The sequence below is a fragment of the Branchiostoma belcheri genome, unplaced genomic scaffold (genome assembly GCF_001625305.1).
Source record: "Branchiostoma belcheri isolate BF01 breed outbred unplaced genomic scaffold, Haploidv18h27 scaffold12, whole genome shotgun sequence".
Classification (NCBI taxonomy): Eukaryota; Metazoa; Chordata; class Leptocardii; order Amphioxiformes; family Branchiostomatidae; genus Branchiostoma; species Branchiostoma belcheri.
In genome coordinates, this window is record NW_017802602.1 from 4,756,570 (window position 1) to 4,783,538 (window position 26,969).

Genomic DNA, 26,969 nt, shown 5'->3' on the forward strand with positions numbered 1-26,969 from the left:
GGCATTTTTCATTATACGCGTTAGGTTACTCCAGGGTCGGCGATTCTACTTTCCAGCGCCCTGGGCGCCGTTGTGGGATAAGGTTCGACTCTGCAAGCGGGGAAAGCGAAGTTCCTGTGAGGATGAAGCTGGTGCAGTGGCCCGTGTTCATTGCTGGGCTCATGTGGGGAGTTCTGCTGGCATGTAAGTAAAGGCGCTTACTTCTGAACCCTATAGCGACTTATAACCATACACAGGGCAAAAACCGTGACCTTCACTAGCTCGAGGTGAATTGTAGGGGAAATTTGTTAGCCATTTGCACCGGTACAGGACAGGCAACATTGCCCCATAGAGTATTACTTGTACATTGTGAATTGCCCACGTTATTCAAAAGTCATTTAGAAGAAAAAAAGGGTAATCAGAAGGGGACGATTTAGCCTTGAATTATACATAGTTATACATACTTTTACATAGTTATAAGTCATGATAGTCTGGTACAATTTCTATTTCTATGAAGGACAATCCGGGAAGTTTAGGTAAGCGAGTCAGTAGGTAACGCGCCCGGTACTGTGTATTTTAAACGTATGGTAGCCAAATATATCACATAGGAAATTCCACACCTTCGTTTTATATGCATTCAGAATCTCTGAATATCTGAAGAACCAAACGCACAACTATGTCTGGTTACATTCTAGAAAAATGAAATAAAACAAGTTATTTTTAACTACGAAAGAGGCAGTTTTAAAAGCATCTTTTTTTCTTGCAAAGGGCTGCTTTGCTCAAACAGGCGAGGTTCAAATGTCCTCAGAGCACACACTTTCTGTAGCTCCAGTTACATCAACAGGACCTCGTCAAGTTTTCTGGACAACGGGATCATTTCAAACTTCAAACTCAAGTTACTGAATCCGAGACTCTATCGTACAATTGACTCCCTCGTCGTTAAGGCTAAACTTGCCGGAAACAACCCCCGAATTCTTCACTTTGTAGGTCGACACTGACTTTAATCTATTGATAGAACCGTGCCTATTTTGTCGCCAACATACCAAACTAAATAGATAAGAAATCTTTCCGCCACACCCTCGCACCACGACTGTCTGTCTGGTTTGCTCAGTCATACATCAACATCCAACTGGCGCTTTCTTCCCTCTTTTTTCTCTTTCTATTCCAATTTTTTTACAAGAAATTTCGACGGCACACTCTTGTTTTTTCAAATTATTTTTATGCCACCTCTAACGCATGAACGGACACCAGACATACTCATTTTTTCCTGAGTGAAGTGAGGAAATTCGTGTCAAATGCCTTTCCGAAGAGCACAAGATCGGTGGCATGGCAGGATTCGAACTCGGGACCTCTTGGTTCCTTGCCGAATGCTCTGTCCTTTGACACACCACACGACCCCACTCTTTCTTCCATCCTCTCTCCCCATACACTTCTACAGTGTCCTCCACCTCAAAGCTATCTTGGCGATATACTCGAGAAAAGTTTGAAAATTAGAAGTGACAAACAACCGTGTCTTATTACAGAGAACTAGAATTCCGAAAGATATGTTGCAACATTTTTCAGTCACCTGAAAACAGTGTTCAAATTGACCAATAGCTGACCCTGAGTTAGTTGACAAACAGTTGCTACCTCAGCATCAGAACCAGATGATGGCGAGGTTTACATGTTGGTGCATGGATGGAACATTCGTTTTTTTTTTCAGTACTAAAACTTCACGAAAATTTCAGATTCAAACCGAACGTGAGTTTCATTTCATCGATACAAACGCGCAGTTGGCTATTTCTGTTTCAAGAATTACCAAGGCCATGTCGTTATTTACGTGCGAAAAGCACTCGTGTCGGATAAAAAAAGCACCGGGTATAGAAATAAGGTCCGTACAGTTTACTGAAGCAGCGCTAGCGATGTCTTGTAGAATGGATTTTTTTCGGGATGACTGCGTTTCTTCAACTGTATATTGGGTTAACGTTGCATACAGCTCATATTGTATGTACTCGTATATTACCACAAGCAGCAATTGTGCATTTGTGCCAAAGATCATTGAATGCCCCCATGGCCTCTATAGGTACACATCTTTTTCTGCTAAAAGAATCTGAGGCTACTACTGACCTCTGGTTCAAAAGCTTTGGCAAAATCCACAAAATCAGACTCGAGTGAATTTCACTCGGCTTGGTTTTAGTCAGAATTCGTTGTTTCATAGGAGCAACGAGTTTGTAATGATTGTGGCCGATTTGCGACATTGGCAATGAAACAGCGCCTCTGTTTGTGCGTTCATGTTTGTTGCTGAACTGGGTCGTCTGTCAGCGTGTAACAGAGAAATCCCGCTCTAAATAAGTCGGCACTTGTTACATGGCCATGTGAACTGAGGTGCCATCGTTTGGGCAACACACACGGGCGGACCTGAGGCACCCCCGGGTCGGCTGTGGCTTTGGCCACGCGCCCTGGTTTCCGTTAGTCTACACCAGGCTTCTCTTACGGCTAGGGGAAAACAAACAAATTGACCTAATTGGTCAAATTTAGGAGTGGTGTCAGCTATTCTGGGTGACTATTCATACTCAACTGCACACAGAAAAGAAATCAAACCCAACAATAACCATACTAAAAATACTTTGCTGTCAGACAGTCTCAAAAGAACATGACTTAACTGTACAAACAAACAGAATGGCTCAGTACCTAATTTTACAACATTAAAAATAGCATTATATTGGTACATTTAGTAGTACTATTTTATTGTTACTGAGTTAATCATGTTCTATGTTCTTGCAATTAGCCCTCGGACATGACTTTACAATAAACTTCCTATTTCTATTAAACTCCTCTGCTCCTAAAAACAGTCTGCATTCGCACGACCGCCATATTTGCCTAGTAGACTCCAGAGTACTGAGGTCACCAAAATGGAGGGAGTCGGTAAACTTCATAGACCTGGCCGACACCAGTGAGTGAGGATATCATCCATACATGAAACATTATTCAAGGATACTACTCTCCTCTTAACATCCAAAAACCCACAAATTACAGAAAAAGTGGGATCCTTTGTCTTCCTCTGTCTTAAAAAAAGAAGTCAAACCCAGTAGTTTTTACAAGTAGTTTCCTAGTAGTTATCAGTAGTTCTATGTGTACTAATTGTCTATTTTTATACCAAATGTTTTTTTTCTGTTCCTGCAATTAGCCCTCGGGAAATAAAACCTGTTTCATAATCTATATTATCATTCCCTTATTCCAAAGTTTAGCGCTGAAACCCTACTGATTGATACAATTCCATGTGTTTTATTTACGCCTTGTCCTGTAGCACCGAGGCTAATTCAACCTCCTTGCTAGCACACTGTTGTATCTAAGGAAATCTCTGTTTCATATCGCACACAATGTTATCAAGTTGAATTTACAAATTCAGTCACAAGCAAGTAAATCTGAACTTTTGTATATCCTCGGTGCGCATGAATTGCGTGTTGACATTTCTATTGGACGAATACATAGCGTACTTGCATATGGCACACCGAACGAACTTACAGCGAATGATGAGGTTTTGCACGAATGAATATCGACAATCCTGCGATCGGGTAGCGCATTGTACTTATGACAAGCGCACAGATAGCGTACAGATTCCGTACTTGTTAAATATCCAGACGCGAGAAATTTTGTATAAATATCACGTTTTCGTGCCTTGCTTGTATGTAGCCGAGACAGTGGTTGAGTGAGTACGGAATCCGACCGGTATACTCTGGTAGAAAAAATATTGTTGCACACGACATACGGAAATCATACGCACCTCATACGGATCTGATGGGCTAAACTCGTCATACGCTAGACGTGCGTCATTCAGTCACGCTAGACGTGAGTCAGAGTCATGAAAAATTTCAGTGCGAATCAGGAAGACATAACCGCACTCCTCTAGAACAAAGAACCTGTCAATTCTGCAGTTTAGGCCGAATAGAAGATGAAATACATTTCACCATAGATTGCCCCTTGTATAGTAGAGATAGACTCATATTTTTTAGCCATGTATTAAGTATATTTCCCCACTTTAGTTATTTGACTAGTAAAGAGAAATTTGTATTCCTTTTAACTTTTGATAAACCTACTCTAAGTAATCTCACAGCCGCATATATCCATACAATCACTACTAAGCGAGATGAAGCCGAAAAGAATAGAAATTAGACATTTATTTACACTCTTATATGTTCATATATTTGTAATGTATATGTTTATGTTCATGTTCTGTACCCATGCGACCTGTACTTAGTTCTGTAGAACACAAATGTACGATAAAGGTCTTCATTCATTCAATATAATACCAGGGCATACCTTTTAGTGTGTATTTGATATGCTTTCAAATGTGTGTTTTTTCGTATTCCCTTATATTAAAATGTATGCTCTGGTATTAAAAGCAAAATGACTAGGGCACATGCCCACAGGACCTCATTCATAGATTACAGTTTTGCCATACACCACTTTATGATTATTAATTTTAGGATTTTGTTCACCATTTTTAGGGCAAACATGTATATTACATAAATTTAAAATGACTTGGAAGTTGGTATGATGGTAGTATTCACAGTAGAGATTGGGTAGGGGTAACTTGGAAGTTTCCATTTTGCACGGGTGTCCAGTCTTGCAGGGGGTCAAATTGAGAAAATACCATTTCAGAGTTAGATTATACTGTAACTTGGGATGGTCCATTTCTGCAAAAGATTGGTAGAGAGTGAGATGGAGTGAAATATGCCACATTTGCAAATGTCAGCCTTTCTAGTTACTGATTATTTTAGTTTGTCTCCTATTCATTACTGTTGTTTTGGAGGTTGTTTTCGGTTGTTTCCAGCTGGTTCTGCTTTGTTTGGGCTTTGGGAGAAGTGTTGTTAGATGTTTTGGTTTGGATTCTGTTGATTTCAGTTGTCTTCGGGTTGTTTTCGGCAATAAGTTAGACCTGAAACGAGGAATCACAGCCTAAAGTCCTCAGGAAAAGTACATGTAGTAGTAGATTGGTTTATTATTGTTGCTTCACAACAAACATTTACAGTCTCGCAGTGTAAGTAGTAACTCGCACTGAATTGAACTGGTAAACATTAATATAACAGGTAGTGATATAATAACATATTTAAAATACAGGTAGAGATATCACGATTAAAATCACTCGTTACATATAGTCGTGCCAATTATTCATATAAAAGTTATGACATATCATATTTAAAATAGAGGTGGAAATATCACATATTAAAATCACTATATTACAAATAGTAGCAGCACAAGGATCTATAAACTAAATCAAAGTCAGGTAACAATTATGAGACTAGTAGTTAATCAAGCGCGTCATATATGGGACAGCACTGTTTCTATATCTCTCCGTTCTACAGCGCTGGAGTTCTAAATTATTAGAAAAACGAGTTTGACGGCTTGTGATAGTCTGTCTGTGAGGTGGCAACAGGTGACGGTAGTGACCAGATGTTAGCAAGGATCTGGCAAACTTAAGAGTCAGTTCCTCACGCCGCTCGTGGAGAGTAGATAGACCGAGCTGTGAGCAGGCTTCAGCATAGTTGGAGTAGTCCGGTCCCAGGATAATACGCACAGCTCGACGCTGGATCCTCTCAATTCTGTCAGACTGTGACGTTGTAAGGCCAGGGTGCCATACCGGAGTTGCATATTCGGTGATCGGGCGGATGTATGTAGTGTAAACAGAGACGAGGTCTTCGATGTCCAGGTGAAAGTGTTTGAGACGTCTGAGGAAGAAAAAGCGTTGGCTGGAAAAGACTGATGGCGAGGCTATCAGACGCTGGTGTCTAGGCTAACATCTACTTCTTGCATTCATCATGATACCGTGAGACACTGATTTACATGTTACCAGTGTTCTCAGGTCTGGAATAAGTCTCTTTCTCGTGTTGACGGTAACCGGTGCAATGACCAAACGGGTAGAGTGCTCGCCTTGTATTCGGTAGGTCGTGAGTTCGATCCCCGGCCGAGTCGTTATACCAAAGACTTTAAAATGGTACATACTGCTTTCTGTGCTCGTGCGGGAAGGAACTTTAAATATAAATTTTATGTTGACAGGGGCAGAAGGAGATGGTTATGATGTGGGCGGATTTGGAGGAGGCCAGGCCGATCTTGACGTGAGTGAGCAATTTTTTTCCTGCTGGTATTTTTTAAGGGCATCCAATGTAATTTCAGGGCAAAAATATTCTGGATGAGAAAATCTGTCTGATATTGACATTTACTGCCGTTGTTAGCAAATTTGTTACTTTTGAAGCATTCGAAATAGCACCAAAACAAGCTATGTGAAGCATCTGTTTATTTCATGTGTTCTACCCATAAATAGCTAAAACCACCCAACGATACAAAACATGCAACATCCCATTTGTGCCTCACAAATATCGTTATGCTATGGCATAGTTTCTTTCAATCTATTACATTAAAAGAATGACCAGAAAATTGACTTTGAACATCCAGTTTTACCGCCCTGAAATTGCAATGGATGCCTTTAACACGGCGAGTGATATTCATGATTGTGGGCAGACTGCAATTTGCATTTTTTTGCATTTTGACTTGGGCGAACTTTAACCTCAGTGCTGATGTCACACGTGGAAAAATCACGTGTCTACAGCACCTGGGTCATAAACCTGATGAAGAGAAATTCTGTTGCAAATTCCAGTGAGTCAATTTCTTTGAGCTAAATTCTCATTATCATATAGCCGGGTGACGTCTCACGATAACTTGTGTCAGTTGGATAGGCTATATGATAATTGTGTAATTGCCCCGCCTTATCCTCTGTGTATATGGTGAGATAATCCATGGTCAGGTGTGATAACCACCGAATAAACCGCTTCACTCACTCGGTGGTTTATTCAGTTTATTTTATGCTAACAGGCAAATTTTGTTGGCCAGACTTTGTCTATTTGATGTTTTTGTTGTTGTTGTGTGTTTAGTGTTCTGGAGCAGGTCAGGGAGGAGCCGGATGTGGCTGTGGCTGTATGTGTCCAGCGCCCAGAGGACCACGGGTAGGTCCCACAATCTTCTTTAGCTTGAAATAAAGTCTTCTTATGCTGAGACCACAATTCCCACAAGTGGCCGGTCAGCCAGCTTTTGGGAACGAAAAGTACGATATAAAAGACGCATTGTTCTGTGTAGTGTTTTGTGGAGCACAGCATCAGTTAAATTTGCTGGCTAGTGATCCGCGTGTATTGCGGTTGCAATTTGGATAATTAGAAAAGAAAGAAAGAAAGAAAGAAAGAAAGAAAGAAAGAAAGAAAGAAAGAAAAAGAAATATCAAAGACAACAAAACACAGAACAGTTAAAAAAAATATCATGAGCTCACTTTCTGTATATTATTGATATGGATGGTTAAATTTTTCGTTCATATAACGTACCCGGGCTGATTACTCAGGTTATTAGTGTGTACATATCTTGTGCACTTCGTTGTTCCTTTCCAGGGAGGCCCAGGACCCAGAGGCCTGCCCGGACCTGGAGGTCCGGAGGGAATCCAGGGACCAAAAGGAGACATGGGGATGCCGGGACTGCCGGGGGATCAGGGCATGAAGGGACACCAGGTCAGGACTATAGAGATGAACGGCATTTTATTCTGTTGATCAAGCGAACATAAAGGTTGACCAGCTTTGTGCGTTTATCATCATTTAGTGGACAATCCATAATGGCAACAGAACGTGATACATTTCATGTTATAGGTAAATTTAACTTCATTTTAGAAGGTAAGAACCCTTACTGTGACAAATAGGTAAATATATCGAAGAAAGTCTTCAATGTTTAGAAAGTAGTAAAAATTGATTCACATTCCAAGTCTTGTACGTTATGTTAATTCTTTTGTACCCACGTGTCTGTATGTCTAATTATAGACCTTATGAAAGTGGCTGTGCTTTTGTTGTGTCAATAAAGTTTATAATATAGGACCTCCGAGGTCATTAGTATCATCATAATTAGCTTTACCCTCAAACACTGAGGTCTGTAGTTGATATTCTATCATTGTTATTATCTCCACAGGGATTAAGAGGACCACAAGGCCCTACAGTGAGTATATAATACTTACTTGTAATGTTTTCTTGTCATTTTGAATGTATGGACTTTATTGCTTGACAGTTGTATATATATACAGGGTGCGGCAACAACGACAATGTAATCAATAAAAGAATACTAGTCTACTCTAGAGAACTATGAATGCAGGAATATGGGTGTAGACGGCGTATTGATATGATGTATGATGTTATAACATTTCTGTCTGTCATAATTCATTCTCTCTTTATAAATATAACGAAAGTTTATTGCAAATACTTGCCCGAGGGCTAATTGCAGTTACAAACAACATAGAAAGAAAATACAGTGAAATGTGAGACTATAACTACTTCTAACATTATACTATGCTACAACATGACATGACACTAGTTTTACTGGGTTTGACTAGGCAATGGAAGACGAATTTACCCACTTCTTTGATTTTAGTAGTAAAATTGCTTTTTTTGTGGTAGGGAATGGTGGGGAAGTAAGGCAGCATTTTGGACACGGTGGTAAATAATTGATTTCTGATGTCGTCATAAAATGGACAGTCAGAGATGAAATGAATTTCGTCTTCCACTGCATTTGAGGAGCAATATTTACAAATTCTCTCCGACACAGGTAGTTTCATATATCGCCCTTTAATCAAACAAAGAACTACGTATGTACTGGTCTAAGGACGTAGATATTGGGTCGGGGAATGGCATGAGTAGATTGAAAATGTCTCTGTTTGTCTTTGGTTTGCTAGTCTTACACGTGACCACATTCATTAATTGTCGTCTATCTGCAGTATAGGTTGGACAGGTCATTGGAAAATGAAATTCATTTTCAACACGTTGACAATGACTGACATTCACATGAGAGTCATGCGTAACCTCTCATGGTTACAAATTATACTGTCAAATTGTTGGTATGGTAATGTTTGACATTTGGATATTAGATGTTGCATATTTATTTACTTATCAATGTTTATATTGTGGTCTATGGAAAATGAAAAAAGAACAATTTAACAAAATCCATCAAAAGCGCAGTATTTTGTGTCTGGTCGCCTATACTTCGGTGCGTCGGTGGCGCAAGGACTAGAGCGTTGGAATCGGAACCATTAGGTCCCGGGTTCGATATTCACCATGCCACGACGTTGTGGCCTTGGGAAAGGCACTTACACGACATCCCTCCCTGTACGATGGAGTGTCACCCACCCAGCCTTCTAGGAAAATCTGTCAAAAAAGGGGCCAAAAACACACTACGGATTTGGTGCGCCAATGTGCCAATTGCAACATTTTTACCTATACTTTTCCCGTGTCACATGTAGGGTCCTCCAGGGCCAAGTGGGCCTGAAGGCCCGGCTGGTCGGCCGGGGGATAAAGGCTTCAAGGGCGACCAAGGCTTACCCGGCAAGGGCGGGGAGAAAGGATTACGGGTAAGAATTCTTATGTTTTTGGCTACGCCTCAGGGGCAGTACTAAGATCGCTTTGAAAGAATTTTAAAAATGCAGTCCATAGGGAATTGGTTTTAAGGCAACTTTCGGTCATTTAGTCTATTGACGGAGCAGGCAAGGCCTGCATTTGCATTTGAAAGGCAATATATATTTTCTTATTTTTCAATTTCAAAGAAAAAAGGTTTAAACTCATTAGTAAATGTGCACAAACAGCAGCAATGTATTTTATTTCACAGGCACAGGCTGGTTTGTTCTATTTGTGCTACATTGTGGTGTATTTCATATTTCTGTCATACGTGTACAGTCACCATATTCAATATAGAAGATAAAAAAGCTTTAAGTTTTGGAAATTTGTTAATGATGTCTATTTGATATAGCACAGGTGTGACAGGGCTCGAAATCCTTTTTTTCCTGCTAACGCTAGTTTCGTTCACCTACATTTTTCTATTTGAACAACGGGTTATTGAGGTGCTAAATACAACGTCATAGAACGTCAATACGAACAGAATTGCAAACTTGGGGAATTCATGTCTTCAGAACTCTGTTTAAAAAACTTTGATTTCTTGTTTTGTACATTAAACCTGGGTATTTGTTTATCACAGGGAATGCAGGGTTTACCCGGGATACCAGGAGAACCGGTAGGCCGCACACAAATGAATTTCTCATTTTCTTTCACAAGATTTTAATTCTACAATGTTTAAGCTGAAAAAAAAGATCAACTTGATTCTCAGTTTCCTATTACTCAGAGGATGTAGAAGGCATATCCCACAATACATTGCGGTTTCCTGTCTACCAAACATATATACGGTTGACCGGAAGTTCCATGATCAGTTGAACGCATGTCAACACAATCGGACCTGTGTCGCCCCCGTCTGTATTTTCATGAAACATTCAAACTGGGGGTCAAAGGTCACGGGGAACTGTGGGATAAGTATTCTACCTTCTCTGTCATTAGTGTTATGATTGCCAAAAGTATATATGGCTGCACATGTGGTAGTTACTCACGTTATAGTTGTTTCGAAATTCCTGAAGAAAGTTTGGCGCCGCCCGATAACGATTGGTGGTGCAGAGGAACTTTCAAATTGACCTTTGACTGCTGAAACAAGCCATAATGTTGACATGGTGTCATAATATAGCATAAAACGCCTGCGCGAAACCCGGATTTTTAATATGTTTTTCGTTGGATAGTTGGTTATTCGTCAACGTTGCATCAGAATTTTGTCTGTTGCAGACGATACAACATTTGAAAGCTTTAGACGGGATCTCATCCTTAAATACGCAAATACAACCATAAACAAGCTATAATGTGACGTTCCGCCGAAGTGCTATGCATAATATATTCTTACAGGCACAGTAAGTTCTGCTGACGTGATTTGTGCTATCATATAGAACAAAGGACATGGCAGTATTGCAGTACTGGTAGTAAAGACGAGACATAATAAATAAAATTACAATGGACTTGACAGTTTCCAAACAATGTAAAGGTTCGTCAAGCCACATGATGATGTTTTATTGTTCTTTTGTAGGGGATGCTTGGTGAGCAGGGACCTATGGGTATGCCTGGTTTGTGTGTAAGTATGAATTATGTACAAACACATTGGTCATCTTTTCCTACATTATAAAAGATAACGTTGATTATGGATATGAAAACTAATTGCATTTTTTTGTCATTACAGGGTCCTAAGGGTGACAAAGGTAAGCATTCAGAACGTTTTGTACTTATTTTTTGAGTGTTGAGAATTTCTCCAGTTGAAAATGACCAAATGGAGGTATAGCTTTGCAAAGATATGCGTATTTGGATTAAATGTTGAATACATTCGCATCACACGAAGTATATCTACATGTGTACATTATGTGTATTCCTTTTCGTTACTTGTACATTTGATTTTCTGTCAGTATTTTTGGAAGCACTTGTGTAACAGCAACTTTGAGTTGCAATGAGAATTGGCCGTTTTCATATCATGCATGCGCAGTTCTTACGTACGGAACTCAAATTGAATGTAGAGCATAGTTGGCTCATTTTAAGTAAGGCTTTCATTTAGCATAAAGCAAAGTAGGTATGCGTGAATCTAACATAATAACCGCTGCGTTTTAGTGAATAATGTTGCCAGTATATCCCAATATATCTTAAATATGTCTATGCTTCTACCCTATTGTTATTGTTATCAGTTTATATATGAGTGTTGCTTATGCATTTGGTGTTCAGGTCATCCAGGATTACCAGGTCAACCGGGACAGTCAAGTAAGTCTGCAACAATCATCATTATTGTATAATTATTACAAATTGATAACAATGAGTGAGTGTAAGATTGTGTTTGATTGGTTGGGTAATTCTGCTTAGGGATTCACGAATCAAGTATCAAAGTTCCATAATTTACAACTAGAAAACCATGTAATTTTCGTATTAATTATGCAAATTAGCCCCTTATTTGCAAAATGTGTACCTGTTAATATCCCACCTGTCATGCATTACATTTGTAACAATCATGTAACGTTATCAATTTAATAGTCCCATCATGTGCATGTAAAACACTGGAATTATAGATTATCTCATTTTTCATGCAATTTTTATCTTATGTAATATGCATCTAATTGTGTACATCTCTGTCTGAATTCACCCATAAAAATACATGATTAGTGCAGAGAAATTCATATTCCTTATGGCCCTTCAACAAACAAACTCTAACTAACCACACAGCTTTATATATTTCTAATATTACTACTGACCTGTATAGCCCAGTGCGGCGAAAATGTACAATAATGGTCTTCACTGTTAACCATGTATTTGCTGCACAGTTGAAGGCAGACCCGGTCCACCCGGCCCACTGGGACCTCGCGGTGATAAAGGTGACTCGGGGCTGCCGGGCGCTCCTGGACCGTCAGGAATAACTGTCAAGGGAGACCGGGGAGAGCCCGGGCAAGGAGGGCTGCCAGGTCAGTCAACTCTTATATCTATCCCAGCAGAGGATGTAGAAGGCGTATCCCAGAATTCCCTGTGACCTTTGACCTTCCCTGTGACCGCATTGTATTCTGGGATACACCCCTACCTCCTCTGTATCCACCCATTGCCAAGTTAAATGTTTTGTCGTTGTAATCCATTCATCACCGCAACAAAACGCTTCTAAAACTCAAATTTTCCTTGCATTTTCCATTGTGTCCCAATATCGTATTGATGTTTACTACGCCATGCGCTTCCAACATCTTTGCTAGATCTTTATTACGTTGTGCGCTCCATATAGATTGGATTATCTATATGTATATAAAAGATTCTTAAAGGCTTTCATACAAATTTGCCATTTGTCATCATCAGGGAAAAACAATATTTTTCCCTCCGGTACCTGTGGCATGAAGTTAAATTTAAAAAGTCTAGCACTTTACTTCATGTGAGTTTTGTTAGATTGAGGAGAGATTGGAATTCTAACATAACGTTATTTATTTGACTTTATTATTTAACATGTTTCTCCTTCACTGCAGGTCAGCAGGGCCCTCCTGGTCTGCCTGGATTAAGAGGTGGGTGGAGCACAAATGTTTTCTTTGGTATTGAAATTCAAAGACAATGGCATGAGAAGTACATTGTAGTATACTAGATAAACTTATCAAAACGTGCTGGAACTCTGATTGGCCAAATGAAGGTTGTTACTTATAACTGAGAATATAACAGTTATAAGTCATAATTAGTGTAATGTTGCATCATCTAGTCATCACTGAAGTTTGTTAACAATGACTATTTTTTTTAAAATTAAATCAAACATACGTCAGACGTTTTAGGTAGGTAAGTGTTTGTTACAGTGATTGGTTGTGATTCTCAAGTCACGTGTTTTTGTGTTTAAAGGTCCACCTGGTGAAGCAGGTCGGGACGGTTTCCCAGGTAAGTGGAGGTTTTCAATTATTAAAAAATGGTAAAAATATGGTAGTAAAATGATGAACGTTATTCCAACACAACGAGTACAGAGAAATCAAATTTTCAACAAATAAAGGGCCTCATATATATCGGGGCACTCCAGCCATCACTTGATAGAGACGGTGGACGATATAAACTACTTGGCATGTTTAATCGATTGCTGACGTCACGCACCCGTTAAGTCTCGCTTGAATAACATCACGTGTCTGTAACCGTAACTCTCGCGAGATTACGTTCGAAAGTGAATGGTCATTAATTATCCTGATGAATTCGACAGTGGTCGTTGAAAATTTGATCTCTCTGGACTTGTGTTGAAATTAAGTCCTACACTTAACCATGATTACTACCAACACAGATGAACTTTCATGATGATATAAAAAATATGAATTTTGGAAATGCTGCAAATTGTCATTATTCATGTTAAAATATTTTTAAGCTTTTCTAATAATATTTAACGTCAAAAAAATGAACAGACATCCGGACTTGCTTATCACAGTGTGCAAAAATGCATCCATTGCTTATTTGTGTATTTGCTTGTTTATTTAACTGTAGGCGTGAAAGGAGACCGAGGTCTAAACGGGTCCCCAGGGTTGACAGGAGCCCGAGGGCCGCCTGGAGACCCAGGACAGCCAGGTGACCACACTGTCAACAATAACCTTAACTGGTTCATTACTCCCATATTATTATGTGAACCCATTTTTCCAATATATAATAAAGTTGTGTGTAATAATTGTATGAATTACGTTTATCTGCCGTGTGTTTCAAAGATCACTAGCTGTTTTTGCACATAAGATTTGTTTGATAGATACATATTTCACGGGGACGGATATATGTGGTCTCTAAGACGCTACCTTAACAGTTATTTGCTTTCAAAACATTTGAATTATATCATACTTCCAATGGTCTATTACATGTGATCCCCATCGGCCCTTCCGGCTAATCGTTGATCACGATACTGTGTCCAATAACTGATGAGGACACAGACGGATTTGGTGTCGCCAATGTGACAAGATCTGAACATTTGCCACTAAGAGCCGTACAATTATTATTATTATTACATCTTTCATAATATGATAGTATCTTGAATATAATTTATTCAGAATTTGTACCATAATTGTGCAAAATGTACAACGATGATTGATTCTATGTTTTCTTGGCTTGCAGGACTCAAAGGTGACAAGGGGATAGGCATCCCAGGTAAGGCCCAGCGTCTATGTATACATTGTAGACTGATTTAGAACCTTCTACGATCATGTTCCTGTTAATGGGGACTAGCAAACTGAAAAGTCATGCTTCTCGGTGGTGGTGGTGGTGGTGGGGGCTTGAAGAGTAGAAAGAGTAGAAATTGGCCAAATAGAGAGATAACATGCCCAGGGAGTTGGCCCACTAGCGAGTACAGTTTGTAAACTACTATCTAGTGGACCGATTTACATGGCATGTTATATCTCAATTTAGCCAGTTTCTACTCTTTCTACTCTTCAAGCCCCCCCCCCCACCACCACCTGTTTTGAGGAAAGCTTGGCTTTGGAAACGTAGTACTGGCAAATATTTCGTACTGGAAACCTAGTGATGAGGTTTTACCAGGTGTAGTTACGTAACCGACTGCTGAGATGCTGTAACAGATGTTATTGCCCTGCAGGTCAGCCGGGTCAGCCCGGGTTGCCAGGCGAACAGGGGCGGCCAGGCTTCCCGGGGGCCAAGGGACACGCAGGCCTCCCCGGTCCCGCAGGTTAGCAACAACTTTTATAATATGTGTGTTTATGTAAGATGTGTATTTATGTAAGATCTAATGTGTAATGTGAGTTGTAATGTGTACAATGTATATGTACTGTTGCTGGACCTGTTATGTATTACTTATCGAATGATCTATTATTCATCGTTGGCTTTTCGTTCTATTTACTTCAACGTTCATTATATGATTTGTTAATTCTTTGTCATCATCCTTGTATCAAGGGTTGTCATGACTTTTTTGTTATTGTTTATTTTGATTATTATTTATGTAATCCTTATCAGTTTATTTTGGTGGGGTTTTTAAAAATGATCCTGTTACTCTATCCATTTACACATTTGTTGTAATAAAGTTGTAATAAATAAATAAAAATAAAATAAAAAAGATGTAAAGTGCAATGTGATGTGTAATGTGGTGTGTGATGAGGTGTGAGGTATATTGTGTAATGTGAGGTGTAAAGTGTAATGTGAGGTGTAAAGTGTAATGTGAGGTGTAAAGTGTAAGGTGAGGTGTAAAGTGTGTTGTGAGGTGTAAAGTGTAATGTGAGGTGTAAAGTGCAATGTGAGGTGTAAAGTGCAATGTGAGGTGTAATGTGTAACGTGAGGTGTAATGTGTATATGTAAGACGTAATAGGTAATGTGACGTGTAATGTGAGGTGTGTGGTCTACTATGTAAATGTAAGATGCAATCCGATGATTCCCTACGGACTACAGGAAGAAAAGTGTGAAAATTCACACCAAGGGAGATCCTAAACAAACAAACAAATGTGGAATTTTAGGTGTAACGTGAGGTGTAATGTGTATGTAATGTAAGGTGTAATGTATGTGTCATATGAGGTGTAATGTGAGGTGTAAAGTGAGGTGTAATGTGATGTGTATGGTGTAATGTGTACATGTAAGATGTAATATGTAACGTGAGTTGCTGTTATGCTCAGGTCCAGCTGGAGCACCAGGGTTTGGCAGGAAGGGAGACATCGGTCTGCCAGGTCCGCCCGGCCTACAGGGGCCGTCAGGACTGCCAGGTACACTTACCATAGCGGGGTGGGATCTCTTCCATTGTGCTGTATAAGTCAAGTCATTTTTTCTGGTCTTGGCTCGTATAATATGTGACAGATAGAGGCCCCTCTCTATAGTGTAGCATACATGGTCTAGTGGTTTATATATTTATTTGAACTTTGTCGCACGGACAGGGCAGGGGGAACAGGTAGAGGCTTTTCCATGCCCCCTGTCCAGATAAAAATATACATAAATCTAAAATACAAGTAGTAACCAATACAAATAATCACTAACAATATTCTAAAAATTAAATAATAAAACAACTGTAATAACTACGATAACATAGGTATAAATAATACTAGAAACAGTAAAAAAAATTATAGCAGTAGTTATAATATAAAACAGATCTAACAACTAGAAAGGCCAATATTTGCTTTGGAGCAAATACAGCGATGGGTTCACCACATTTTACGACATGGCAGGGAAAGAATGAGAAACACAAGGGAAAACAATGATTTACATTGATATAACTATAATACTAGAGTTCCCCGATCTCATACCTTCGCCAAATGATGTTAATCTTTATGACTGACAAATTATAGATTAGATTATTCCCCCTGATTTAAGAAATAGGAACCTAATTTTCATGAATTATATCATTTTATAATAATCTCAACCAAAAAACAGTCATATATTAACAAACAATGCATTCTAGCATTTCCTAATAAATTATGCAAATGAGGTCCTGATTTGAATAAATTATGTTTAATGATGTGTACCTCAATTTAACTTTCAAATACCACAAGTATGAAATTCCAGGCAGTTATCATTACATAATTATAAAATTTTCTCATTAATTATGCAAATTAAGTCATTATTAACATAATCAATATCTTCCTGTGTTTCTCTCGTTGTCAATTACCAATGTCACAAGCTTTAATTGTCCTATTATTGAATGCAGCTGATTTATAGAATTTTTCCATAAATTATGCAAATTACATCAATATTTGCATAATTGACACATAATTATATTAAGCATCACGTAAGCTACCTACATACCAAAAATCACGACGATCCGTCAACCGGTTCTTGAGTTATCCCCTTTTGAATATTTTCAAGAATTTATCCCTGCAGTTCCAGAGCAAGCCGCTAGGGGGCCTTAACTCACGTCACTTCTTTCCCAGCACAAGAGCTACCTACCATCTAAATTTCATCACCGTAGCATGTCTAGATCATGAGATACTAGTATCAAAACCGGAAGTTCAGCTGCAGTACCATAACAAGCCGTTAGGGGGTCCAAAATCTAATCATTTTGAGGTCTCATCAAGACCTACCCACCTACCAAGTATCAAGACAATCCATCAAGGCCTTCTTAAGTTATCGTGTTGACAGACAGACAGACACACACACACACATACACGAACGCCCCTGAAAACATAACCTTCTTGGCGAAGGTAATGAAGTAACATACAACTAAAACAACAGTTGGATAGCTATTCCCTACTTTATTGGTTAGGATTTTTAATTGCATAATGCAAACTGTTGATTTTCAAAATAAATAAAAAAACGTTCATGCCCCGCATTCCAATGCTGGAGCAGAAAAGCTTGAAATACCTACCAAAACACTTGAATAAAGACATACTGTCAGTATGGAAATGCTCTGTGCAGGTGTTAATCAAGTTAAATCCCAACAGCCAATCAGCAAGAAATGCTCTGTGCAGGTGGAAATGCTCTGTGCAGGTGTTAATCGAGTTAAATCCCAACAGCCAATCAGCAAGAAGTATAGAGGAAAGCTGCATGCCTATTGGTTGATGCCCTGCATTCCATTGTGATGATTCATGCCCAGACGTGGTAAACACGGCACACTAACACAGTAATACATTTGCTATAACACAGCCAAAAAACTCAAATAAAATCATTCTAAAAGCCTGTATCACAAAAATTTAAAAAACGCCTAGGGGTATTTGCCCACTGTACCTCCATACCAAATTTCAGGACCTTAGGCCCTAAAATGAAGAAGCTGAATCCATTTAAAAAATGGCAGGAGAAGAAGGAGGAGAAGGAGAAGGAGGAGAAGAAACATCAGAAAAAGCAATATGGGTTCTTCGTGGTGTGGTGAACCCATAACAAAGGGTGCGCCAACTGTAGATGTTTTGCGGATCAATGGATAGAAACTTTGCTTCTGGACCTCTTAGAGCTAAAATCCTAGCCAATGTTGCTCGCCCGACGTGCACACTACTAGAAAGGGCTGTGTGAGTCCTGAGGACTGAACGTTGTGATTCACCTTTCATCATCTCAAGAGCTAACTTAAAGGCGTCTAATGCAATGTCGGGGCGGCAAAACAAAAATATAAATGGATGTGGAAATCTGTCTGATAGTACATAATTTCACACCTGAAGCATTTGAAACGGCACCGAGACAAGCACGCCAGGCATGTCTTCCTTAATTTTTTTGGACACCACATAATACCTAGAACCAGCTTACGATACAAAATAAGCAACAGTTTTCCGTCAGCAACATCAGCGCATTTTGCCTCATAGACGTCATCATATTATGGAATATGATTGATTCAACTTACTACATAAAAGAATGATCAGAAAATTGACTTTGAAAATCCAGATTTGCTGCCCAGTATATACATAAGTGTTCATAACACAGATCTTTCCTGTTGCAACCTGCTTAATTCTATTGCTGCAGAAATCTATTTTTCATCTATTTTTTTTGTTTGAAAGTAAGAGAGTCTATTGAAAAACAACAACATGCAGAATTATAAAGATTTAAGACTAGATCTTGTTTATGTATCATTTTATACCACTAAGCTACGGTTCATCATGCCTTGTACACAGACCCATGCCAATGTACTGTTCTATATCTGCCCACATATTTGTCCACAATATCTTTGTGCTTCAGTTCAAAATACCAACATGTATGTGTTGAACAACTATCCTGTAGGTCAGAAAGGAGACCAGGGATATGGGCTTCCAGGACCTCCGGGCAAGGCAGGCCTTCCAGGTATGTATAGGGATATGTTTGCTTGTATGTATGTATATGTATGTATGTATGTATGTATGTATGCATGTATGTTACAGAATTGTATTACATGTATTCGGCCGTTTGGTGCACCATATTAGAATCCAATGTTTAACCATATGCACAATATTCATTATGTTTACCTTTGAATTTGCAGAAGGAAACATAATTGTTTCGCTCCATTTCTCCTTCTTGCTCTTCTTCCGCTACAAACAAATACGTAAGGTGCCCTGGAGCAAACGGCTGTCAACATGGTAACTGGTGCTGTAGCAGACACCCGGTGGTGTTGGATTACATTATGTAGCAAGTAGCAGGACGGAGTTGGAGGGGCTGGTCACCTTTATATATGAATGTGTTTAAGTAAGAATAAACAGAGTAGTACTTTGTTGGGCTAGTGGAGGTAAACATTATGCATTGCTTCTCAAATTTTACTTATCTGTCTTTTTTCTCTTCTCTGCCAGGTGCTCCCGGGTTTCCAGGTGTTAAAGGAGACATGGGTAAGTTTATCACATGCACTTAAACAAAACGGTGTAACCAAGTATTGGCACATAAGTCCATACCACCTCACTTTTCACGAATGTGCTTTCTAAATTAATTTATGACCCCCTTTGGCAAAAGGAATGTCTGTAACTATCCCCAATCAGCAGAAGCACATTCTATCTGTTTCAATGCGTACTGCAGTGTTGCACATGTATGTAAACTTTCACATAAATGAATTAGACTGCTACTACCTCAGTAAAAAAAAAAACCTGAAACAAGTCTACATGGAAAGGACAAATGTGCCCCATCTCTGTAAAGAGTCTGGAAAATGATGATAATATTTAGTACCATTTCACTGAATCAGACGTGATATTTAAATTTCAACAGGTTACCCTGGAGAAGCTGGTACAAACATGTACCTCATAACTCGTCACAGCCAGACCATTCAGGTACCAGAGTGTCCATTTGGTACCAAGAAGATGTGGGAAGGATATAGTTTGTTACACATGGAGGGCAATGAAAGAGCACATGGACAGGATTTAGGTGGGTGCACTGTTTTATGTGTGAAAAACCTTCATTGTTACCTCCATGAAAATAGAGATATTGTTTTTGGTGTGTCTTTGTGTGAAAAACCTCCATTGTTACCTCCATACAAATGACTGTATGATCAGTTTAATGTTTGGATTGATTAATTGTGATGACATACTCATTTAGTTGCATTTTAATGCCTCTTTCTTGCCCAACTCAAATTCATATTTTGTGCACCCCCAGGTATGTCAGGATCATGTCTTCCCAAGTTCAGTCCAATGCCATTCCTCTTCTGTGACATCAACTTCATGTGCAACTTTGCCAGTAGAGACGACAAATCCTATTGGCTCTCCACTGTCGCCACCCAACGAGATCTTCCAGACAAACCCTTGAAAGGAAGAAGGTAAAGCAAATGATATTTGTGCTGTAGTAGATCCTGTGGTGTTGGATTACATTATGTAGCAACTGGTAGGACAGTTGTAGGGGCTGGTCACCGTTATGACTGTGTTTTAAAACACATGGCGTCGGTGGCGAAACGGTTAGAGCGTTGGACTCGGAACCGAGAGGTCCCGGCTTCGATACTCACCGTAGCCCGACGTTGTTCCCTTGGGAAAGGCACTTAACACGACTTCCCCACCTATACGGTGGAGTGACGCCCACCGAGCCTCTTAGGCTAATCTGTCTGTCTAGGTGCCAAAAACACCTTACGGATTTGGTGCGTCGATGTGACAACATCTGCACATTGGCCACCGAGAGTCATCAATTTCTTTAAACACATTGAACAATTTGAAGGTAAACATTATTATGAAATGTAAATCAGAATATTGCCGCATTATTTGTCGCATTCTGTTGATTGAAACATATGTTGTTCCGTTAGGATGTTGGATATCATCAGCCGGTGTGTGGTGTGTGAAACCAAATCTGTGGTCATGGCTGTGCACAGCCAGGCTCCGACCATCCCTGACTGTCCCATGGGCTGGATGAACGTCTGGACAGGCTACAGTTTCCTCATGGTATGTCACCAACGTTCATATCCATGTTCATATGAAACCTATCAAATGGCTGTATTTGTCAACACCTGTAGTAGTAAGAAGGGTATCAGAACTTCATGGGTTGGACCCATATTGATATAGCTATAGCTGGAATCAAGTAAACCAGTAATACCTAGCTTCAGCGACCCACTCATTATAGCCCTGATGAAGATGATGTTCTTGTAGGTGATTTTGCAAAAAGAACTTTGATATTCAATCTCAACGTGGTAACTGGTGCTGTAGCTGAGCCTGTGGTGTTAGGTTGCATTATGTAGCAAGTGGCAGGACAGAGTTGGAAGGGCTGGTCACCATTATATATGGATGTGTTCAAGTAAGAATAAACGGAATTTGCGGAATAACACATCCTTCCGTGTTCCCTCTCCCAGCACACGGCGGCAGGTGAGGGTTCGGGCCAGGCCCTGCACAGCCCCGGCAGTTGTCTGGAGAAGTTCCGCCCAGCGCCGTTTGTTGAGTGCCACGGAGCCCAGGGAACCTGCCATTTCTTCGCCAACAAGTTCAGCTTCTGGCTGGCGTCCTTACCTGACTTCTACACCCCCGAACAGAACCCCGCCGCCTACGAAGCTACCAGTGGCTACGTTACAGAGATGCCCAAAGTCGGCTTACAACTCAATGACATAGAAATGAGAATCGGCAGGTGCAGAGTTTGTATGTGGGGGGGATAGTTGTTCACATGTAACCAATGGCTGTGTTTGTCAACACGTGTGCAGCAGTGATTACCTTGAAGTAAGAAGGGTATCAGAACTTCATGGGTTGGATCAACATTAATATAGCTACAACTGGACACATGAAGTAGTAAGAATTAGGCTCAGTTGTACAAGAGTTCACAGATTGTACAAATTGGTCATGTTATGATAGGAACTGGCAAGGGTAAAACAACTTCTTAAGTATTATACTGAGATACTAAGTTTGTTGATAAGATTTGGAATATTTGTATTTAAACTATGATATTTTCTGTCATGGAAGTAAGCTTTTCCAACAAGAGCTTAGATCCCAGTTTACACAATAGAGTTGTTATGGCAAGCTGCTTTGTTTACCAGATCTTGCTGCTTGTTTGTAATAATCCATACATGTGTGTGACATTCTTTACTATAATAGGAACTAGATAGTGGTGATCGCAGAATGTATGGACCAGTAGGTACTCTGATATTCACCGTGCATCCTTATTGTCACTTGTGGTGCTACATGTAAAAACGACATGATGTTATATTTACAGGGTAGACATTTGGGCAATACCGTGCGCTGCCCCATGCCCCTGTTCTACTACCATGAAACAGAACCTCCCAAGTATGGGGTAGCACACGGGCATAAGTTTAAAAGAATGTCGTAGAATACCCTATTATTAATATGTAATGAGGTTAAGTATGTACTCATTTCATCCCTAATTCTAAAAATTATAACAAGGTAAAAAAGTACAGCGAAATAGTAATGACTCAGGCTATATTTTGGCTGTAGCAAGAAGAAAATGAGCCTTAGTTGCGTAGACAACATGTACCTTAATTTCAAAAGAGTTACTAGTAGTTAGATTACGGAAATCTGTCTTTACTTTTCATTATTTATCAAACTATAATTCCTAATCGTTGTCCTGTGACATGTGTACGATAGACGTCAGTACACGGATTTGTATTATTCACCCATCTTATAGTGGTAAAACAATGATTTAAAAAAATCTGGAGTACTTAGTGGTAATCTCTTTAACTGGTGCTATTTAAACGTCAATGTCCTACCTCCATCTTAGATACAGGTAAGGTCTCAGGTCATTCTCAAGGTATCTTCATCACTGATTTATGGACAGACCTTAAAAGTGTATAGTGAATTCTTGAGGACGCTATATTCATGACTTGTGGGTAGTCCCTAATGCTGTTATTGCTATTTGAAGACACGTCAAGTCAAATTCATTTGTTTACAAATCATGATAAACCTGATTATATTCTCTCTCATGCTTCTGTTATGGATTGAATGGGTAACTATTTTGCGGTGTACACGAATGTCGCCAAACATGAGGCAAAGGAGTAACTGGAACCTGACATGACGTCCACGGTTGATACAAACATGTTTATACACATTATGAGGAAATTTAAACTGTAATTTCCAACACAAGAAATTGGACCAAAAGGTTTGACTGTACAACTCCAGCCTTTGTCAAGGAATGAACAATCCACCACTTCTGTGACGTCACGCACGTTATACAGATGACACACGTGACTTGGTGAGCAGTGGATCTTGACTTGCAGAAAGTCTGTACCGCCCCCCGTCTTTGTTGAAGGAGGGTTGTAATGGTTGGATGTACATGGCCTCTTTAATACCTCGTGCAAAGACTGGAGTAGTACAGTGAAACATTTGGGTAAGTAGAATGTCTTGTGTTGGAAATTACCGTTTAAATTTTCTTCTAATGACGTCTACCAACATGTATGTACACATGTTCGTACATGGAGTGGAAAAGGCATTACCCCAGTCATCCTATTGTGGATTGTTACTCAAAACAGCCTTTTTTACGTATAGCAGATCATAAGGAGAGAATGAAAGACAGTCTCACGTGTATATCATAAACATGGACGTTTGCATGTGAAACAGTATAGAGGTAATAAACTGACTGCATACATCCCACAATGTTTGGTTGCAACTCACTATTCAGGTTTTCCCGATCAAGCTGTTGTAATAAAAGTCTAGGTTGGTGGGATTCAACTTTGTTCTAGCAACTAGGTCTGGTGTTTTCATGCCAAGTAGCGGCTAGACAAGGTACGAATTGTACTTGATTTGAATTTAATGCTTCTGATACCTGGTATGATACAATGTAAAACATCGCGATCCAATAAAAATACGGTATAAATATAATTATACGCTTCTAAACATAGTATCGGGGTATTAGAAATGTCACTAGAAACGTTTTCTGTGCACAAAACGTTTTCTTCACAAGGTATCACCATACGTTTCTGCTCTCCATAACGTGCACGAATTGAACAGAATTCTGTCAATTAGACTTGATTATTTATCACATTCATTTAATTGAGATTGGAAATTCAATTTGAAAACCCGTGATAAGTGGAAAAACTGGTGATAACTCCTTTTACTGCGAATAATTCATTTTGAAAGTAGTTTCACTACATAGACAATTCATACCTTCTATCCCATTAACTCACGAAAGATTTAATTTTCTCTATCTAGTGTATTAATGATATAGTGACCTTCTATCTCAATAATTCCCTAGATAAAGTATTCTATCCTTTTTTTTGTGAAATAATGTAATATGCTTGATACAACTGTTAAACTAGACTGAGATAATAAGATGGAAATTGTACGAAGCTTAGAAAAATAATGTAAAAACCTTGTTTGAGTACTTCCTGGCTTAAAAGCAGATCAATACATAGAGATAAACAATTGAAATGTTGGGACGTGTTTAATGTGTGGGTTCTGAGCGTATGTATTACGTAAGGTTAACATTCATCTAAGATATACACGATATATAAGGTTACCATTCATCTAAGATATACACGATATATAAGGTTAACAATGATCTAAGATATACACGTCCCACACTAACCACAGCCAGTATACCGACAAATCGTCCTGAGGTCATTCACCCCGTTACTACGGAGTGCGTCATCGCGTGCGCTACGAATCATGGGAGACCTACCGAAGCTTATTTGACCTTCTCACCTGCGGACGTAACGGACCAGCTCTGTATTTAAGACGCCGTGAGAACTCACCTGTACGTCTTGTGACGTCAGAGCTAACAGCCTTTGGTTCCTGGAGAGACTAAGAGCCTTGCAGAGACCTTAAAGACTGGGAAAAGGTCGTCAGACTCTCCCAAGACACTTCTGGAAAAGTTCAGGTAAACCCGGAAGTAACAGGTGTATAACGGCGCACCTGCCAGATGTAGCAGCGCCTAAAGTACACAAACTAAAGAAACTTTTACCACAGCCCTTTAGCAAACAGATAAACTGTTCATGTTGAATGAATTAGAAAGTATTGACGCTATGTCTGTATGGTTTTGAAATTATCGCTCCTTTGTTGGCACAGTTTGATCTACAGTGTTCGGAAACGCTTTAGAGGCCATAATAATTTGTAAATCAGGTATGTCCTGAGGGCGCTGTACCGTATGATGTTCCACTACCATAATATTGTGTAGGGAGAGAAATGATATATTTGTGGTCCTGTGTTTGCGCTACAGGAAAGCATTAGATCCATCTAGTCTTAGTTACGACAGGTGTCACTAGGCAGGTGGTGTGTATCTATCTGTAGGGTCAGACCAGCCATGGACGGAAGAGAACAGGAGACAATGGAGGAAGACGAGGAGTCCGGGTCAGAGGATTCCGGGTCTGAAGAGTCGAGTTGGAAGAAAAAGAAGGAAGACGAGAAGGTAGAGTAAAGGATACATTATAAAAAGAGTATTGATGTTACACACGGACAAGCCCCACTAGTCCCTCACGAGTCCCACTATCTCATACCTTCGCCAAATGATGTTAATCTTTATGACTGACAAAGATGATTCCTTCTGATTATGGAAAAAGGATCCTCATTTGTATTATATTTATATTATAATATTGTATTATAATATTGTATTATATAGTTGATCATATTCTCCATCAAAAGACAGCCTTATCTTAACAAAGAAAGCCATTCAATCATTTCCTCATAAATTATGCAAATGAGGTCCTTATTTGAATAAGTTATGTTTAATGATATTCACCTTCACTTAACTTTCAAATACCCCAAGTATGAAATTCCAGGCAGTTAGCATTATGGAATTATAACATTTTCTCATTAATTATGCAAATTAGGTGTTAATTTACATAATCAATATCTGCCTGTGTTTCTCTCATTCTCAATTACATATGTCACAAGCTTGAATAGTCCTATAATGTAATGCAGCTGATTTATAAAATTTCCCCATTAATTATGCAAATTAGATCCAGATTTGCATAATCGTCACATAATTATGTCAAGCGTCACTTGAGCTACCTACATACCAGAAATCATGACGATCCGTCCACCGGTTCTTGAGTTATCCTCTTTTGAATATTTTCAAACAGATAGCCCTGCAGTTCCTGGGGAAGCCGCTAGGGGTCATATCAGTTTTTCCCCAGCATGAGAGCTACCTACCATTCAAATTTCGTCACCCCAGCATGTCTAGATCATGAGATATCAAAACCGGAAGTTTAGCTGCAGTACCATAACAAGCCGTTAGGGGGTCCAAAATCTAATCATTTCTAGGTCTCATCAAGACCTACCCACCTACCAAATATCAAGATCCATCTAAGCTTTCTCGAGTTATGCTATTGACAGACAGACAGACACACAGACACACGGCCAAGAAAACATAACCTTCGTCAATTCTTGGCGAAGGTAACAAGCCTGATGTAGAATGGTCCGCCCACCGTAAGGTGGCCTCCTTGCGGCAGGACAGCTCGGTAGTCTTTTTACCTTCGCCAAGAAGGTTATGTTTTCAGAGGCGTTCCTAGGTTACGAGGTTACAGAGAAGATCACAAACGTCAGATTGTGTGTTCGCGGGATAGATGAAGATGACTGGGAAGCGAGCAAGAGAATCCTGGAGGAGAACCTGCACAGTGGTAAGATCAAACCCACGCTGCTGCCATGTGGAACCCAGGAGGACATCGCTCAGGACATGCAGCAGGCTCACCTGGTCCTGATGCCGTCCCGTGCCGAGCCTTTTGGACTGATCGGTCTGGAGGCCATCGCAGCAGGCATCCCTGTACTCATCTCTGACAAGTCAGGCCTAGCAGACATGATCATGGACTTGGTCAATGAGAGGAAGTTACCTGCAGACATGAGGTACAGGATCGTGAAAACCAGCGTGAGGGAGTCCGACCTGGCTGAGGATGCAAGAAAATGG

General features: G+C 39.7%; 2 protein-coding genes across 2 annotated transcripts in view; both read left to right on the forward strand.

The window, feature by feature from the left end:
* LOC109462860 (collagen alpha-3(IV) chain-like) lies at window positions 1-22,385 on the forward strand. The gene is made up of 22 exons (XM_019759498.1): window positions 1-183; window positions 6,016-6,074; window positions 6,888-6,959; window positions 7,392-7,508; window positions 7,957-7,983; window positions 9,278-9,385; window positions 10,006-10,041; window positions 10,930-10,974; window positions 11,080-11,098; window positions 11,610-11,645; window positions 12,200-12,337; window positions 12,878-12,913; window positions 13,236-13,271; window positions 14,469-14,501; window positions 14,944-15,033; window positions 15,968-16,054; window positions 18,981-19,040; window positions 19,520-19,555; window positions 19,926-20,081; window positions 20,310-20,469; window positions 20,944-21,079; window positions 21,484-22,385. The coding sequence occupies exons 1-22, from the start codon at window positions 123-125 to the stop codon at window positions 21,778-21,780; spliced, it is 1,845 nt and encodes a 614-aa protein (XP_019615057.1). The 5' UTR covers window positions 1-122; the 3' UTR covers window positions 21,781-22,385.
* A 2,403-nt stretch (window positions 22,386-24,788) lies between these two features.
* LOC109462720 (GA-binding protein subunit beta-2-like) overlaps window positions 24,789-26,969 on the forward strand; it is a 13,163-nt gene continuing 10,982 nt past the window's right edge. The window contains exons 1-2 of the mRNA XM_019759279.1: window positions 24,789-24,947; window positions 25,287-25,475. Of these exons, the coding sequence (XP_019614838.1) occupies window positions 25,371-25,475 (105 nt within the window). The 5' untranslated portion in view covers window positions 24,789-24,947; window positions 25,287-25,370. The remainder of the gene's footprint in view (window positions 24,948-25,286; window positions 25,476-26,969) is intronic.